The following is a 17,534-nucleotide window of genomic DNA, read 5'->3' as shown; positions in this document are numbered from 1 at the left end:
GTTATTAAAAATGAGTTTTCTTACATAGGTTTTATAGATTATATTATAGATAATTTTTTATATGATTGGCTATGTTATAACCAATGTCCCACTCTGGTAAGGTATATCGATAGTGGGGAAGAGTATGCATGTGCGGGAACAGGGTGTGTATATATATAAACTCTGTATCTTCCTTTCAATTTTGCTGTGAATCTAAGACTGCTCTAAAAAATATCCCTGTGTGTTTTTTTAGTTTTTATTGAATTTATTGGAGTACATTGGTTAATGAAATTATATAGGTTTCAAGTGTACAATTCTATAATACATCATCTGTGTATTGTATTGTGTTTATCACCCAAAGTCAAATCTTCTGTCACCAGGTATTACCCCTTTACTCTCTTCTACCTCCCCCTTCTCCTCTTTCCCTTCAGTAGTCACCATACTGTTGTCTTTATGAGTTTGGGGTTTTTTGGCGTTTTTGTTTTTTCTCTCTCTTAATCCCTTCGATCTTTTTCTCCCAGCCTCCAGGGCTTCTCTCCTCCCCTCTAATAGATGTCACTCTGTTTTCTGTATCTGTGCGTCTGTTTATTTTGTAAAAAAAAAAAAAAAAAATCCGTTTTACAGATAAGAAAATGGAAGTATCGAGAAATGCAATAACTTGCCTGTCTTACTAAGGTCTAAGTACAAATACGGCTTGGCAATGAGTCAGTCTGGCACTAGAGCTTTTGTCTTTAACCAGTACACTTTTCTAAATCTTGCCTCTTTTACCTAACAATGTATCTTGCAGATCTAGCCGTAAAAGCACACACAGCAATTCTTTTAAATGAGCCAGTTTTGCCCTTGCCGGTTTGGCTCAGCGGTTGGTGTTGGCCTACAGACCAGAGAGTCCTGGGTTTGGTTCCTGCTAGGAGCCATATATATATGCAAGCCAGTATTGTAGACCTTAAGGTTGTTTCTAATGTCTGATTTAGGAATAATGCTACATTAGTCTTACACATACCACTTCTCATGTGTGAGTACTTATAAGACAAATTTCTGTAAGTGGAAATGCCAAGTTAACAGATATGGTTAACTGATACCAAAATTTAAAATTTTGTTATTTTGATAAATTGCTCCCTATAGAGGTTGAATCCATTGTTCTACAAATATACATGTTGGATATGGTATGGTAAAGTAGGTGTGGCCACTACAGAATGAGGCTTGGAAGGAACTTTATTATATACACAGATTTCAGAGAGGTCACCACATGCCACACAGGGCCACAGGGAAAACACCAGATTTTGTTGGAAGACAGGAAGGAGTAAGGGGAAAGTCTAGGCCAAAGCCTTAAAAACCACAAATCAAAATGTTTTAAATTTATTGACGAGAGAGAGAGAGAGAGAGAGAGAGAGAGAGAGAGAGAGAGATTGATTGATTTGTTGTTCCACTTAATTCATTGGTTGATTCTTATGTTTCCTGACTGGGGGTTGAACCAGCAATCTTGGTGTATTTTGGATGATGCTCTAACCAACTGAGCTACCAGGCCAATGCCTTAGGTCAAAGCCTTTATTGGTGTTTCGCAGGAAAGGCAAGGCAAGGCAGGGCACAGTAAACAGTTTGAGGCTGGCTAGTTTGAATAATTCCAGTGGGCTTTGGACTATAGGAGTGGTCTCTAGGTGCCTGGTATCAGGCCCTGGGATGATTCAGGGAAGAAGAAATAATGTCTTGGTGTGTGAATTAGATAAGGAGGTAGTAGGGGCAATGGACTTGGAATTGGTTGGTTTGTATATTAAAGGTATGCTCTAGGGTAAGCCCTTTGCTATGGCTAAGACAGGATAGACCTGGAAAAGGCAGTCTCTCTGGCCAGCAAGCTGCTTAAGATCTTCCAGTTGTAGATTAAAAAAAATTTTTTTCTTTCTTTATTGATTTTGAGAGAAAGGGAGAAATAGAAATATCAATGAGAGAACATGGATTGGCTGCCTCCTGCATGCCCCCCACAGGGGCTTTGGCCCACAACCTGGGCATGTGCCCTGACCGGGAATCAAACCAGCAACCTCTTGGTGCATGGGTCAATGCTCTACCACTGAGCCACACCAGCTGGACCCTGTTGTAGATTTATCTGTATTTCCTTTTTGCTCACTTTTCTTCTGATTATTTTTTTATACATTTACTAAGCAACAAATATTAAGTGCTCATGACATGCCATGTACTTATAATGTGTGAACAAAATAGACAAAGCCTTTGTCCTAAGGAAGCTGATATTTCAAGAAATGTGTAGGGCCCATTGGGAGAAAACTACAAAATTTGAAGACATAAAAGAACTGACTAAATGAAAGACAATGTTCATAGAAGAGTTGATGTCAGAAAGAGGGCAATTATTACTAACTTAGTAGGTACAGTATGAAATCAGAGGTTTTTTTGGGGGAGGCAGAGGTGTCAATGTGGCAAAATGTTACTTGAAATAATAGGTATGAACATTTGAAACAGAAAGGTAGTATGAGGATATCTACTGTACCAAATATTAAAATATACTATAAAAACGCAACAGTGAAATCAGTATGGTAATGTCACCTAGAAACAGACTCCAGTTTACATATGATATGCCTATATGTGAACAAGTACCATACCATTTTATTACAGTTTTTCAATACTTAAAAATCAGGTAGGGTTATGCCAATATAGTTCTCAAAATTTATAAAAACTGCATTAAAAACCAAAAGTCACTTTTGGCTATTTGGATCATGCTCCTTTGAATATTTCCTCCAGAGCAGACTTCATAGATTTAAGTGCCATAATGGTTGCCCACATACCCCTAGTGTTAACATGCTTAGGGGAAAAAAACCCACAGTGGGGTAGGTGGGGGTCAGAGATTACTGGAACTTTAAAAATTTTTTTACTTTGCTACTATTTGGATTTTTATACTTATTAAAAAAAATAACTTTTATAACCTCTCACCTATACCTATATACAAATATATATAAAACAATGGAAAAGTAAAGGCAGAAATGATATCAAATGTTCAACTTCTAAAAAAATCCAGGTAAGTTGATAGGTTCTCTTATTTTTTTAAATCCTCACCAGAGGATATTTTTCCATTTATTTTCAGACAGAGTGGGAGAGAGAGAGAAACATCAATGTGAGAGAGACACATCGACTGGCCACCTCCAGCATGACCCCAGTGAGGGCCAGGGACCATACCACAACCAAGGTATGTGCCCTTGACCGGAATCAAACCCACAACTCTTCGGTCTGTGGGCCAACACTCTAACTGCTGAGCCAAACCGGCCAGGGCTCTTCTTATTCTTTCAAAGCAAATAGAAAAGTACTATTTTTTACAATTCCATTTACTAAAAATTTTGTTTGTCAAGACTCTGCGAGCAAACCAGTTTAAGATTTGCCTTCAAGCTTCTACGAATAGTCTTATTACAAAGGTAGTTTCAAAAATGCATCATAGAGCCCTGGCCAGGGGCTTGTTTGATTGAAGCATCGTCCCATACACCAAAAGGTGGTGGGTTTGATTTCCAGTCAGGATACATTTCTAGGTTGCAGGTTCAATCCTTGGTCAAGAAATATAGGGGAGGCAACTGATTGAGATTTCTCTCTCATATCCATGTTTCTCTTTCTCTCAAATCAATAAACATATCCTTGGGTTAGGATAATAAAAAATAAAAAGAATGCATCAAAGAAAACACTTTATATAACGAGGTGTGGTTTTAAAAGTCTTCCACTGTGTATTTTGTATAAGCTAAATGTGGGTAAAACATAGCAGCATTCCATTTATCGTCTTATCATCTTTTCTAATTGAGGAGCCAAGCAACAAAATACATTACTTACCTAGATGACAAATGGGCTATAAAGAATCTAAAATACTTCTTTATAATGCCACATATTCATGAAATACCCATATAATTAAATTGTACAAATGAAAAAACAAATCTCCAAATGTTCTCTCTTCAATATTCTGGGGACTCTTCTAGGTATTAGAAACAAAACAAAACAAAACCCTAATATTAATTTACTTTCATCAAGTCTTTAATAAGCTATCATTTTCTTACACATACACTAGTAACCTTAAAAAGACAATATCCACTACCCAATGTTAAATACTGTACAATTTATAAAAAATATAATTTTAAGAATTTGGATTAATAAAGAGAAGGTATCTACTTCAAATTGATTAAATAAGAATATTCCACTTTTAAAGAAATTTAACCAGAAAACAAATTTTTGTCTAAAGGAACACTAAAAAATTTTACTGAAGCCAGAGACCTTACTATTTTTTGTTCATGTCGTCATCTACATTAATTTTAAATAAACCTTAAAAAAGACTTTTCAGTACATATAAATAAGGCTGCTAAACAGAGCGCATAACTGGGGGAAAAGGACTACAGCTAGAATGTGAAGTTGTGAAAGGGATATGTCTTATTTTTATACCCCCCGTTATCAGCATACATAGCTCAAAGTAAAAAATGCTTAAGCAATAGTTGTTGCCTTGAACTAAGCAAATAGTCACTTGTCCAATCTGACGCTACCTGAGCTACAAGCCCTTGTTCTTGGTCCTTGACCTTAAATTGAGCAACATAAGCCAACGTGCATATACTTCCTCCATTCGCCTTTTTTTTTTTAATCCTCACCCGAGGACATTTTTCCATTTTTTGTTCAGATAGAGTGGGGGGTGGGGGGGAGAGGAAGAGAGAGAGAGAGAAACATCGACGTAAAAGGGACACATCGAGTGGCTGCCATCCGCACGACCAACCAGGGCCAGGGACAAACTGCAACCGAGGTACGTGCCCTTAGCAGGAACTGAACCCGGGTCTCTCTGGACCGCAGGCCAACGCTCTAACCGCTGAGCCAAACTGGCCAAGGCTCCATTAGCCTTTTGACAGGAATCTCAGAACTGAATCCATCAATGGGCTGGGAATCTTCTCTTATTTGGTCTGATTCTTACCTCTGGGATAACAGTTAGTATCAGTGTAGGAAAGTAATGTATTTTCAGTGCAGGATAAGTATATGTTCATACAAGTAAGAATGGAATAAAGGCCTTGGTTTTCCAGGTTTTAAATAACAGACACATAGTATCTTACGACAATTAGCATTTTTTAGACACTGAACATTAAACACTAATACAATGCAAGGTAGTAGGCTTCTGTTTTAGGAACAAAAATAAATTTCATATGAAAAAAGATTTATTTTAAATTTACATAAAATACATTTAGAATAAATCTAAATTTTTAGCATTAAAGTATTTAGAAATAACACAGAGAAGCTTTTAAGATGTGTAGTTTCCCTTCTGTCCAAAAAGAATGTTCAAAAGCTCTTTTCCAATTATTGCTCATCACCTCGTTGTCTTAAATTTCTAGGTTTTCCATTTTCAATTCTTCTCTTTTTGAATACTGGGGCCACTCCATCTGCCATGACTCCAAGAGAAGTGACTGTTTTTTCTTTAAAAACCACTTTGGGTTCCCCACTAACATCAGCTTCTGAAGTTGATATATACTCATTTTCAGTGCTTGGAAGTTCCAAATCTACCTCCTCACTGGAATAGAAAGTAAAAATAAAACTATTACTTGACAGAATAAGACAAACTATCACATAATTGGTAAGACAAATTATCATATAACTGGTGGGTTTACCAAAGCCCCAAGATCATCTTTCTAATAGTGAGAAATTAGTCATTTTGCAGTAAGAAACATTTATTTATTTATTTATTTATTTATTTATTTATTTATTTATTTATTTATTTTTATCCTAATCCAAGGACATTTTTGCATTTATCTTCAGATAGAGTGGGAGGAAGAGAGAGAGAAACAATGATGTGAGAGAGACACATCGAGTGGCTGCCACCCACATGACCCCAACTGGGGCCGAGGACAAGCTGCAACCGAGGTACATGCCCTTAGCCGGAATGGAACGCAGGTCTCTCTGGTCCGCGGGCTGACGCTCTAACCGCTGAGCCAAACCAACCAGTGCGTAACAAACAATTTTAAAACATATTATTTAAGAAGCTGAACACTTATTTAGGTAGACACATCAGGAAAAGTCCCTTCTATTCTTTTAGTCCTGTTGCACAAAGCATGTATCATTAAGAGAATACTGTGCTTATATATGATTAACTATTTAAATTACTTAGGTGAATAAATGAGAGGTACTTATGGAAACTGATTTTGCCATGAACTGACAAGGACTTGGGGCTTACATAGCACAAGATGAAAACCAGGGAATCTCAATGTTCTAGTGTAGTAAAGACTCCATGGGGCTGTTTGCCTAGTACCCTTCTACTAAGTATCTAGCCTTCAACCCTGGCCAGTTTTCTCAGTGGTTAGAGCGTCGGCCTGCGGATCAAAGGGTCCTGGTTGGAATCATGTGTAAGGCAACTGATCAATGTTCCCCTCTCCCTCCTTTTCCCTCCCTTCCGCTCTATCTAGGGATCAGTGAAGAAAATGTCCTTAAGCAAGGATTAACAAACAAAAAACAAAGAAACTAGCCCTTCAACCACCCACATGGCTAGTATAAATATTCAGTTGACTAGTCTAGAGATCAGTACCTATTTAACATGAGCCTTTCATAGTATTCTATTCTCTACATAATAAACAGGCCATGAAAGAGCAAGTAATTCATGCCACACCCACAATTCCCATTCATGAGCTTTTTGAACATGGATCAGAATGATCATTATGTTTAACTTTCTAGCAGCTAGAAGTATAAAACCTGTTGGGAACCACATATCCTAGAGAAAGAATTTCTACAGATTAGGAATGGGAGATGCAGAATTCTGCCAGTGTTTTGGGCCTGGTCAGTAATTCCTGCCCCCCCCCCCCCCCAGCTTACAAATAATGCCTGAAAATTTCCCAAAAGTGAGGATAGATTTGTACATCCATGTTGAAGCTGATATAGGTCATCTCAAAATTGCAATCCAAAAAGATATTCTTCAAAAACACATTTTAATAAAACTGTCTAAAATCAAAGACAAAGAATTTAAAAAGCAAGATAAGAAAAATTTACTCATACAAGAAAATTTCATAAGGCTATCAGAGAATATCTCAGCAAACAATGCAAGCAAGAAGAGAATATGATGATATAGCGAGGAAAGAAATACAATGCTAATCAAGAATACTTAGCCAGTTAAGGTATCTTCAGAAATGAAGGCAAGATAAAAACTTTCCCTAACAACAACAACAACAACAAAATATGAGCATATTCAGCCTTACAAGAAATGTTAAAAGGAGTTTTAAAAGCTGAAATGAAAAGCTGCTAATTACTAATATAAAAATATGCAAAAACACAGTAAAGGTAAACACAAAGTCAGGTTCAGAATATGCAAATACTATATTAGCGTTGTGTGTTAACTACTTAACTCTAGTATAAAGGTTAAAAGACAAATACATTAAAAACAAGACTAGCTAAAACAACTTGTTAATGGATACACAATAAATAAAGATGTAAACTGTGACACCAAAACCATAAATGGGGAGTAAAATGATACTTTTTGTTTGTGATCGAAGTTATCAGTGTAAAATAGACTTTTGTATACATATAAGTTTTACAAAAGTATCACAGTAATCACAAAACAAAAACCTAAAATAGATTTGCAAGATATGAAAGAAGGGAATCAAAGCATACCACTGTGCATAATCATCAATTCACAAAGGAAGGCAGCAAGAAAGAGAAAAAGGAAAAAGGGAACTACAAAGCCAAAAAACAATAACATGGCATTGGTAAATCCACAATTATTCTAAATTTAAATGGACTGAAGTCTCCAATCAAAAGGCACAGAGTGATTAAATGGATTGAAGAAAAAAAAAAGAACCAACCATACACTGCCTACAAAAAACTCACTTCAGATTTAGGGACACACATAGGCTTAAAGGGAAAGGATGGAAAAAGATATTTCATGCAAGAGGAAACCAAAAGAGATCGGGGTAACTATATTTAAATCAGACAAAACAGACCAAGCCAAAAATAGAGACAAAGAAGGTCATTATACTATAATGACAAAGGGGTCATCAAGAAGATATAACAATTATAAATATGTATGAACCCAACATTGGAGCATCTAAATATATTAAGCAAATACCAACAGATCTGTAGGGAAGAAACAGACGGCAATACAATAATAGGGGACTTTAATAAACCACTTTGAACACTGGACAGATTATCCAACAGAAAATCAACAAAGAAACATTGTACTTGGAACATACTGCATATCAAATGGACTTAACAGTCATATACAGAACATTCCATCCAACAGTAGCAGAAGAATATACATTCTTCTGAAGCACACATGAAATATTCTCCAGGATATATCATCTGATAGTTACGAAAGATTCCCAGCAAAAAAATCCTCAGGTGTTGATTAAAAAAGATGTTCTTTGTATTTATGAGTCTGTTTCTGTTTTGCTTGTTCATTGTTCCTTTGATTCAATTGTTGATAAATATATATTTATGACCATTTTATTATTCATATTTTTCCTCCTTTTTTAAAAAAATATTTTTTCTTTATTGATTTTAGAGAGAGAAAGGGAGAGGGAGAGATATAAACATTAATAAGAGAGAACATCAATTGGCTGCCTCCTGCATGCCCCCCACTGGGGATTGGGCCCACAACCTGGGCATGTGCCATGACCAGAAATTGATCCGGTGATCTTTTAAAAAATTTCTTTTCCTTTATTGATTTTAGAGAGAGAGGAAGAGAGAGGAACAGAGAGAGAGAAACATCAATGAGAGAGAACATCGACTGACCACCTCCTGCATGCCCCCCACTGGGGATGAGGCCCACAACCTGGGCATGTGTCCTGACCGGGAAATGAACCTACAACCTCTTGGTGTATGGGTCGATGCTCAGCCACTGACCCATACTGATTGGACCCAGCTACCTCTTGGTGCATGGGTTGATGCTCAACCACTGAGCCACACCGGCCAGGCGCCCCCCTCTTCTTAAAGAAGACCCCTTAACATTTCATGTAATATTGGTTTGGTGGTGATGAACTCCTTTAGCTTTTTCTTGTCTGGGAAGCTTTTTATTTGTCCTTCAATTCTAAATGATAGCTTTGCTGGGGAGAGTAATCTTGGTTACAGATCCTTGCTTTTCATCACTTTGAATACTTCTTGCCAATACTTTCTGGCCTCAAAGTTTTGGTCAAGAAATCAGCTGACAGTATTATGGGAGCTCCCTTGTAGGTAACTAACTGCTTTCCTCTTGCTGCTTTTAAGATGCTCTCTTTAACCTTTTGTATTTTATTTATGTTATGTGTTGAAGTGGGCCTCTTTGGGTTCATATTGTTTGGGACTCTCTGTGCTTCCTGGACTTGTATGTCTATTTCCATCACCAGTTAGGAAAGTTTTCCATCATTATTTTTTCACACTGATTTTCAATTCTTTGCTCTCTCTTTTTCTGGCACCCCCAGACATGAATGTTGGTATGCATGAAGTTGTCCCAGAGGCTCCTTATACTATCCCTTTTTGGGGGATTCTTCTTGCTGTTTTGATTGTGTGTTTTCTTCTTATCTTCCAAATCTTTGTTCATCTACCCCACTGTTGATTCTCAGGATGTATATTCTTCAATTTGGTTAATGTATTCTTCACTACTGACTGGTTCTTTATGTTTTCTAGTTGTTTTTATGTTTCCAGTCTCTTTGTTGAAATTCTAAGTTCATCTACTCTTCTCGATTTCATTGAGAATCCTTATAACAGTGTTTTGAACTCTGCATCTAGTAGATTGCTTGTTTCTATTTTTTCTTTTTCTAAAGTTTTGTTGTTATTTCATTTGGGATATGTTTGTCTCATTTTGGCTGCCTCCCTGTGTTTATTTCTATGTAGTAAGTAGAGCTGCTACATCTCCTGTGCTTGGTAAAGTGGACTTATATAGTAGGTGTCCAGTGGCACAGCCTTTCCATTCATCCAAGCTGGGCACTCCAGGTGTGCTCCCCCATCCTCCCACTGTGTGTATACCCTTGTGTTGTAGTTGAACCTGCTGGCATGTCAATAGGAGCGATTTACCCCTAGGCCAATGAGCTGCAAGAACTGGCTGTGACCACGGTGGACAATCAGTTGTACACAGGCCCACTCCATGGAACAGGACTTACTTCAGTGGGGCTCTGGAGCCTGCTGAGTTCATCCCTTGAGTGTGTTGCTTGTAAAGGCAGTTGGGTGGTGCTTTGACGTGGTCTGATGTTGTGAACCAAGTATAGTGGCTCTGGGGTCTCCCAGGAGGTGTAGGCCAAAGTCAGCCACTGCCTATGTTCTGCCTGAGGCCATTGGCATGAGCTACAAAACGATCTGCAATGGATGCTACTTGTGCTGGGTTTGGAGGTGCTCAGGCGAGGCCAATCTGCAAACCAAGACCAGCTGCTGCTATTGATGGGTCTGTGACAACCTAGCAACAGGCACTGGGCATGCTGAGACCAGAAGCTGCTTCAGAAATTTTAGTAAAGTCTGAGGTATGAGCCACAACAGGTCATTCATATGGAAAAGCCACCACAAACAGCTTGGATGGGCCTTCAAGTTGGGTGGGTCTGGCTCTCAGGGAATCACTAGGGCAGGGTGAACAGTGATAGCCAGGTTGATGGAGACTCAGATATGGTGCCCACCTACTAGATCTGTGGTGGGAGGGTTCAGAAAAGGAAAAATGGCTTCTGTCAGTACAGCTGTATGAGAAAGCTACCCCTCCAGCTCTTGCCCTAATTGCAGACAATTCGGTTTCTCCATATATGTCCTGGTGCCTTTTGAGCAGCTGCCCCTATGTTGTAGCTGTAAGTGAGTGAACCAAGGAAGTCTGTGCATGGGCCCTTTAAAAAAAAAAAGCCTGGGACTATAGCAGCTCTCCATCTAACTCAGCCACAATCCTCGCTGGTTTTGGCAGCCAGAAGTTATGGTGACTTCTCTTCCTGGCACTAAACCCTGGGGTGGGCAGCCCAGGGTGGGACTGTGACCCCTGGCTCCTTAGGGAGGATCTCTGAAGTTGAGATACCCCTTCCAGCCACATGTGGGTGTGGGTCCAGCCCATTCCAGGTCTCCGTCCCTCCTACCAGTCTCAATGTGGCTTCTTTATATCCTTAGTTGTATGACTCCTGTTTGGCTAGATTTCAGGTGGTTCTGAATGATGGTTGTTCTGTAGTTTAGTTGTAATTCTGATGTGGTTGTGGGAAGATTTGAGTACATTTACCTATGCCACCATCTTGACCAAAATACATCATAATAACATTTTCTTTTCTTTTCTTTTTTATCCTCACCCAAGGACATTTTTCCATTTTTTGTTCAGATAGAGGGGGAAGGGGGGAGGGGGGGAGAGAGAGAGAAACATCGACGTGAAAGGGACACATCGAGTGGTTGCCACCTGCACAACCCAACCAGGGCCAGGGACAAACTGCAACCAAGGTACATACCCTTAGCGGGAACCAAACCTGGGTCTCTCTGGACTGCAGGCCAATGCTCTAACTGCTGAGCAAAACCAGCCAGGGCCATAGTAACATTTTAATAGTAGTTCTATAAGCTATAGTATGGTGTGTTATCCCTAGGGAATCAATTCTAATTAGAAACAGTATATAAAGCTGTCTAAAACTTGCATTACTCTATCTTGTGAAAAAATACCTTTGCATTAAAATACAGTTCTAGCCGGAATATAATGAACATAACAGTCTAAGGAATACGGTAGACCCAGAAACATGAAGTAGGGCACAGACTAACATCCCTCAGAAGAGGGGGTGGGGGGCTGGGAAGAGATAAACCACAGAACTTATATGCATGTATGCATAACTAATGGACATGGACAATAAAACCAGGGACGGGGCGGGGGCGGGGGAAGGAGAGGAGGAGGGTGTCAATGGGGTAAAAAAGGAGAAACATCTGTAACAACAACAACAACAAAAAATACAGTTCTAACAATAAATACTTTCAATTATCAACAGACTAGTCTTCTGTTATATACCATTTCAAAGCATTAATGTTTTGGAGAATAAGTGCTTAACTAATGTAGTTAGCAGATACTTTTTGATTTTTCACCAGAAGATTGTTTTAAGCAGTTAAGAAACACTAATCTGTGAAGCTAGTAGTGACATCTTCCTTTCATTGCATAAATGCCTCTAAGACAATAAATGATATGAACACATAAGCTAATAATACAAACAAGATAGCATTTCACCACAATCTTGTTCAATTGATAAAACTGTTGTTTTTTTGAGACTGGCTTAAAAACTTTGGTTGAACTTTTTCATAAGCCAGTTTGAAGACAGTAACAGAGGTTTTGTTTTCTTGCTTTAAGATGTATAATATGCAGCATTTATTCAATATGCAGATATTTGTTTCTCTGACAGAATGATGATGGGGAGTATGACAATGCTCATGTATGCATAATTGAGTTACTGTGTGAATGTGTGGTCAATACAAATGTCATATTTTGGAACAAATGAAAACAATCATTAGCTTACTTTTAAATATAACCACTAACCTCACATTTTAAAATATTAGAAAAAATAAAACTGCTCTGGTAAGAAATGAGCTATACTTTTAATGAGAACTTTATCCTTCAAAGTAGTTGTTATAATTTACTGAAATTCTGAATATAAAATACTTGTAATAATAGTGGGATTATATTTCAGGTACTTACTGAGACTCAACTTCTTGTTTAATTTCTTGCCATTCTCCATATGGGTTTGATTTTTTATGAGCTTTGGACTTTTCTTCATTTGATCCTGATGAATTTTGCTCTTGGATATTTTTTGCTTTCTGTTTTTCTGGTTCAATTCCTTTATCACTATTTTTATTTTTTTCCTGAAATGTCAAAATCAAGAAATAACATACTACCAGGACAGAAACAAAATTTCTTTAATAGAATCTTATCATTGATTTATAAATAATAATACATTACCTTACTTGACAGTTTAAGTTTATACATATCACAACAAATATACATAAAAAACTTTTTTTATCCTCACCTGAGGATATTTTTGCATTTATCTTGAGATAGATCGGGAGGGAGAGAGGGAGGAAGAGAAAGAGAGAAACATCGACGTGAGAGAGACACATCAAGTGGCTGCCACCCACACGACTCCAAACAGGGCCAGGGAAAAACTGCAACCGAGGTACCTGCCCTTAATGGGAAGGGAACCCAGGCCTCTCTGGTCCGCGGACCGACACTCCAACTGCTGAGCCAAACCGGCCAGGGCAAATGTACATAAAAAACTTTAATGCATGCCCTGGCCGGTTTTGCTCAGTGGTTAGAACATTGGCCTGCTGACCATAGAGTGCCGGATTCATTTCCCGCTGGAGGCATATACCTCGGTTGCAATTTGTTCCCGGCCCTGGTTGTGGTCGTGTGGGTGGCAGCCAGTCGATATATCTCTCTCAGTCATGTTTCTCTCTCTCTTCCTCCCTCTCTGCCTCCCACTCTATCTCAAGATAAATCCAAAAATGTCCTCGGGTGAGGATAAAAAAAAAAACTTTAATGCTTGATTAGGTTTTTCACAACATCTAACATATTGTAACACCATAGCCAAGACTACTTTTTAAAACATAACATGATCCTATTAATATTCTACAATTAGAGACACACACTGGCCCTTTTAATCCTCTCTACTCTCTCCTGTTTTCTCTCCTTACTTACATATCTAACGTTGACCTTCCCTTAAACTGTGCTCCTTCTGAGTTTAATACCATGTCACTGGACCCTTCTACACCCATTATCTATTTAAAGAACTCCTTCAACCTATTAGTCTTAACTAATCTGTCTTCACATTGAGTACATTGCCAGAACCTTAGTGTCCTATTCAACTGGTATCTACATGAAATTGGAAGACATACCCTAGAGGTATAAACAGCTCCCATGGGAGTCCCTGAATAGGGCTGGTATTTTTTCTTTTTGAGAGGGAGGAAGAGAGACAGAGAAAGGGGTAGAGATGGGGAGGGAGAAAGGGAGGAAAGAAAGCAGGGAGGGAGAGAGGGAGAAAGGAAGGGAGACATGGAGAGGGAGGGAGAGGGAGAGAGGGCGGCTGGTGCTTTTATGGCACCCCTTCATCTAGGACAACAAAGCCCTGTGACCCAGTTTAGCAAAAGGACTGTACTAGATTTCAGCCTCTTCGCAAGTGCATAACTATGGGTGGCAGTCCTGTGATACTGTTTTGTTTGCAATTCCTTGAATAGGTATTAACTCATTCCCTCATGCTATTGCTATCCGAGGACTAGGAGTCAGCACCTACTTTCTCTTAGCAATCTTGACTGCTTCCAGGCCACTACTTTTTAAAAATATATATATATATTTTTTTATTGATTTTTTAGAGAGAGAAGGAGCGAGAGATAGAAATATCAATATGATAAACATCAATTGGCTGCCTCCCACATGTCCCCCACTGGGGGTTGAGCCCAAAACCCGGGCATGTTCCCTGACCAGAATCGAACTGGGACCTCGTAGTCCACGGGACAATACTCAATCCACTGACTATACCAGCCGGGGTAGGCCATGACTTTTTAAAATAAAATATTTTTACTAAGATCATGATACTCTGTACTTTGATCCTTTGTGCAATAAATGCCTCCTCTTCTGAGGCTCACACCAACACCTTCTAGACAGTTCTCTACCATTCCTCCTTATATGATCTAATGAATGACCTCTGGCCACGACTCCATATTCAGTTATTGTGGCAACTTTGGCATCATGTTCTTTCTATTCAAACTCTTGTTGTCATCCACTCTAGCCTCAGTTTTGTGAACTTTAAAACCAATGATTTTGGTCTTCACTGTACAGGCATACCTCAGAGATATTGCAGGCTCAAATCCAGACCACCACAATAAAGTGAGTCTTGTAATCTTATTGTTGGTGGGGGGGTCTTGCCTTCAATTTGTAAAACACGAAACATCAGTGAATTGTAATAAAGCAAAGTGCAATAAAACGAGGTTTGGCTGTATTTAGCCACTAATGGTATATATAAGACTATAAGTAGTTTATCACTGTTTATCTGAATTTTGTAATATTTTGTTTGCTTGAAATTAATGATATCTGCCCCAAGTTGAATGCTGGGTTACCTAAACATGACTATAAACACTGTGAGAGGAGGATGTGAAAATGGAGGTGGAGTGAATGGAAGCTACACAGACGATCTCCCAGGACCAAATGGAAATTACAACTAAAATAAAGACAAATCCTCGGAGAAAAGCAACAGGATAGGACCATATAACCAGCGACACTGGTAGGATCTGCGGATGCGCGAGAGGGTGGTGGGTTGGGAGTCCACAGATAGCAGCAGTCTTAGCTATGAGCAGCACCCTTGGGGAATAAAGACCAAGCCTGCTCCTCAGCACAGAGAGCCAGGACAGAGTGCTAAAACAGCCATAGCCACTCACCTGGGGGCTATGACAGAGGGAGGGCAGACTGGGCTGGAACTCTGTGAGGACACTCGGGATTTGGAGGGCACTCAAGAGTTTTTGCTGAGTTGTGGCCACAATGGACGGTGGCCAGTGTACTCCTTCCCTGAGCTGTGGGGAAAAGCAGCAGTCCCTCCCCACCCCCAACGAGATTCAGCTTTTACCAGGTGAGACAAAGAAATGCAAACTGATGCTCCTTAACAACCAGCATCTATCCCACCCTCTGGAAATCCTCCTATGCAGAACACCAGGTCTACATTCCAAGGTACTGAGTAACTGAGGCTATTAGCCACCAGGAAAAAGCTAGAGGATAACTGAACCTTTCCTGGGCTTGCAAATCTACCCAGGAAAGTAAGACTTGACAGTGGTGTTTAACCTGGGCCCAACCAGGCTCATCCAAACCCAGTAGAGGGAGCCACAAACACCACACCCACAGGGAAATTTGGCAGGTTCCAAAACCCACTGAGAAACAAAGAAACAAATGACAAATCCCAAATGAAAGAACAAGAGAACTCTATCTAAGATGAGATCAATGAAATGCCACTATGCAAATTATCAGAGGTAGAGTTCAGAGCCATGATCTTGAGGAAGATCAACAACATGAGTAAAGACATCAGCACTATGAGTAAAGATATAAAAACACTGAAAATCAACCAAGTAAAAATGAAGAATGACATAGCAGAAATTAAGAACACACCGGAAGGTCTAACCAGCAGAGTAGAGGAAGCTGAGGACCAGATCAGTGAATTAGAAGACAGGGTAGAAAAAAATCAACCAATCAGAAAACCAAAAGGAAAAAACACTGAAGAAAAAAACAAAGATAGCTTAAGAGAACTGTGAGACAACTGGAAATGTAATAACATTCCCATCATAGGAGTCCCTGAAGAGGAAGAAAATGGGCAAGGGTTAGAGAATATATGTGAAGAAAAAGTGACAGAAAACTTTCCTAACTTGATGAAGGAAGAAGGTGTTCAAGTTCAAGAAGCACAGAGAGCCCCAAGGAAGAAGAATCCAAACAGGCCCACACCAAGACACATAGTAATTAAAATGCCAAAAATTAAAGACAAAGAGGGAATCCTAAAGGCAGCAAGAGATAAGCAACAGGTTACCTACAAAGGAAACCCCATAAGGCTCTCAGCTGACTCCTCAACAGAAACACTACAGGCCAGAAGGGAGTGGCATGAAGCAATCAAGGTCATGAAAAACAAGGATCTGAATCCAAGACTACTCTATCCAGCAAGGCTATCATTCAAAATAGAAAGTCAAATAAAGAGTTTCCCAGACCAAAAAAGGCTAAGGGAATATATTAACACCAAACCAGCACTGCAAGATATGCTAAAAAAAACTGCTGTAATTAGTAGAAGAAATAGAAACAAAAATAGAACCACACTAAACAAAAATGGCAATAAATAAGTACATATCAATTATCACCTTAAATGTGAATGGTTTGAATGCTCTGATAAAAAGACACAGAGTAGCTGACTGGATAAGAAAGCATGACTCACATATATGTTGTTTACAAGAAACCCGCCTCACAACAAAAGACTCACATAGGTTGAAAGTGAAGGGATGGAAAAAAAATCTTTCAAGCAAATGGAAAGGAAAAAAAGCTGGGGTAGCAATACTCATATCTGATAAAGTAGATGTCAAAATGAAGATCATAACTAGAGACAAAGAAGGCCACTACATAAAACTGAAAGGATCTATCCAACAGGAAGCTATAACCTTGATGAACATATATGCACCCAATATTGGAGCACCCACATGTATTGAAAATCTTCTGGAGGACTTCAAAGGAAAAATCAACAGCAATACAATCATAGCAGGGGACTTCAACACCCCGCTGACATCACTGGATAGATCTTCTAGACAAAAAATTAACAAGGAAACACAGACTTTAAATGAAGAGCTAGATCAAATGGACTGCATAGATATTTACAGAGAATTATACCCCCAAACTACAGAATTCACATTGTTCTCAAGTGCACATGGGACATTCTCAGAGACAGAGCACATGTTAGGGCACAAACCAAGTCTCTACAAGTTTAAGAAGATTGAAATCATAACAAGCATCTTCTCAGATCACACTGGCATGAAACTAAAAATCAACTGCAACAAGAACATGCAAAGACATTTGAAAACATGGAGGCTATACAGCATGTTATTGAACAATGAATAGGTCACCATGGAGATCAAGGAAGAAATTAAAAACTTACTGGAAACCA

At 39.0% G+C, this 17,534-nt stretch overlaps 1 protein-coding gene across 1 annotated transcript in view; it reads right to left on the bottom strand.

Annotated features, from left to right (window-relative positions):
- Positions 1 to 4,832: 4,832 nt before the first annotated feature.
- WBP4 (WW domain binding protein 4) overlaps positions 4,833 to 17,534 on the bottom strand; it is a 40,278-nt gene continuing 27,576 nt past the window's right edge. The window contains exons 9-10 of the mRNA XM_036250439.1: positions 12,560 to 12,723; positions 4,833 to 5,494 (exon numbers count right to left, since the gene is read on the bottom strand). Of these exons, the coding sequence (XP_036106332.1) occupies positions 5,284 to 5,494; positions 12,560 to 12,723 (375 nt within the window). The 3' untranslated portion in view covers positions 4,833 to 5,283. The remainder of the gene's footprint in view (positions 5,495 to 12,559; positions 12,724 to 17,534) is intronic.

The sequence above is a fragment of the Molossus molossus genome, unplaced genomic scaffold, assembly GCF_014108415.1.
Source record: "Molossus molossus isolate mMolMol1 unplaced genomic scaffold, mMolMol1.p scaffold_m16_p_9, whole genome shotgun sequence".
Classification (NCBI taxonomy): Eukaryota; Metazoa; Chordata; class Mammalia; order Chiroptera; family Molossidae; genus Molossus; species Molossus molossus.
Note: the sequence above shows the minus strand (reverse complement) of the source record. Positions and strands in the feature narration are given on the sequence as shown.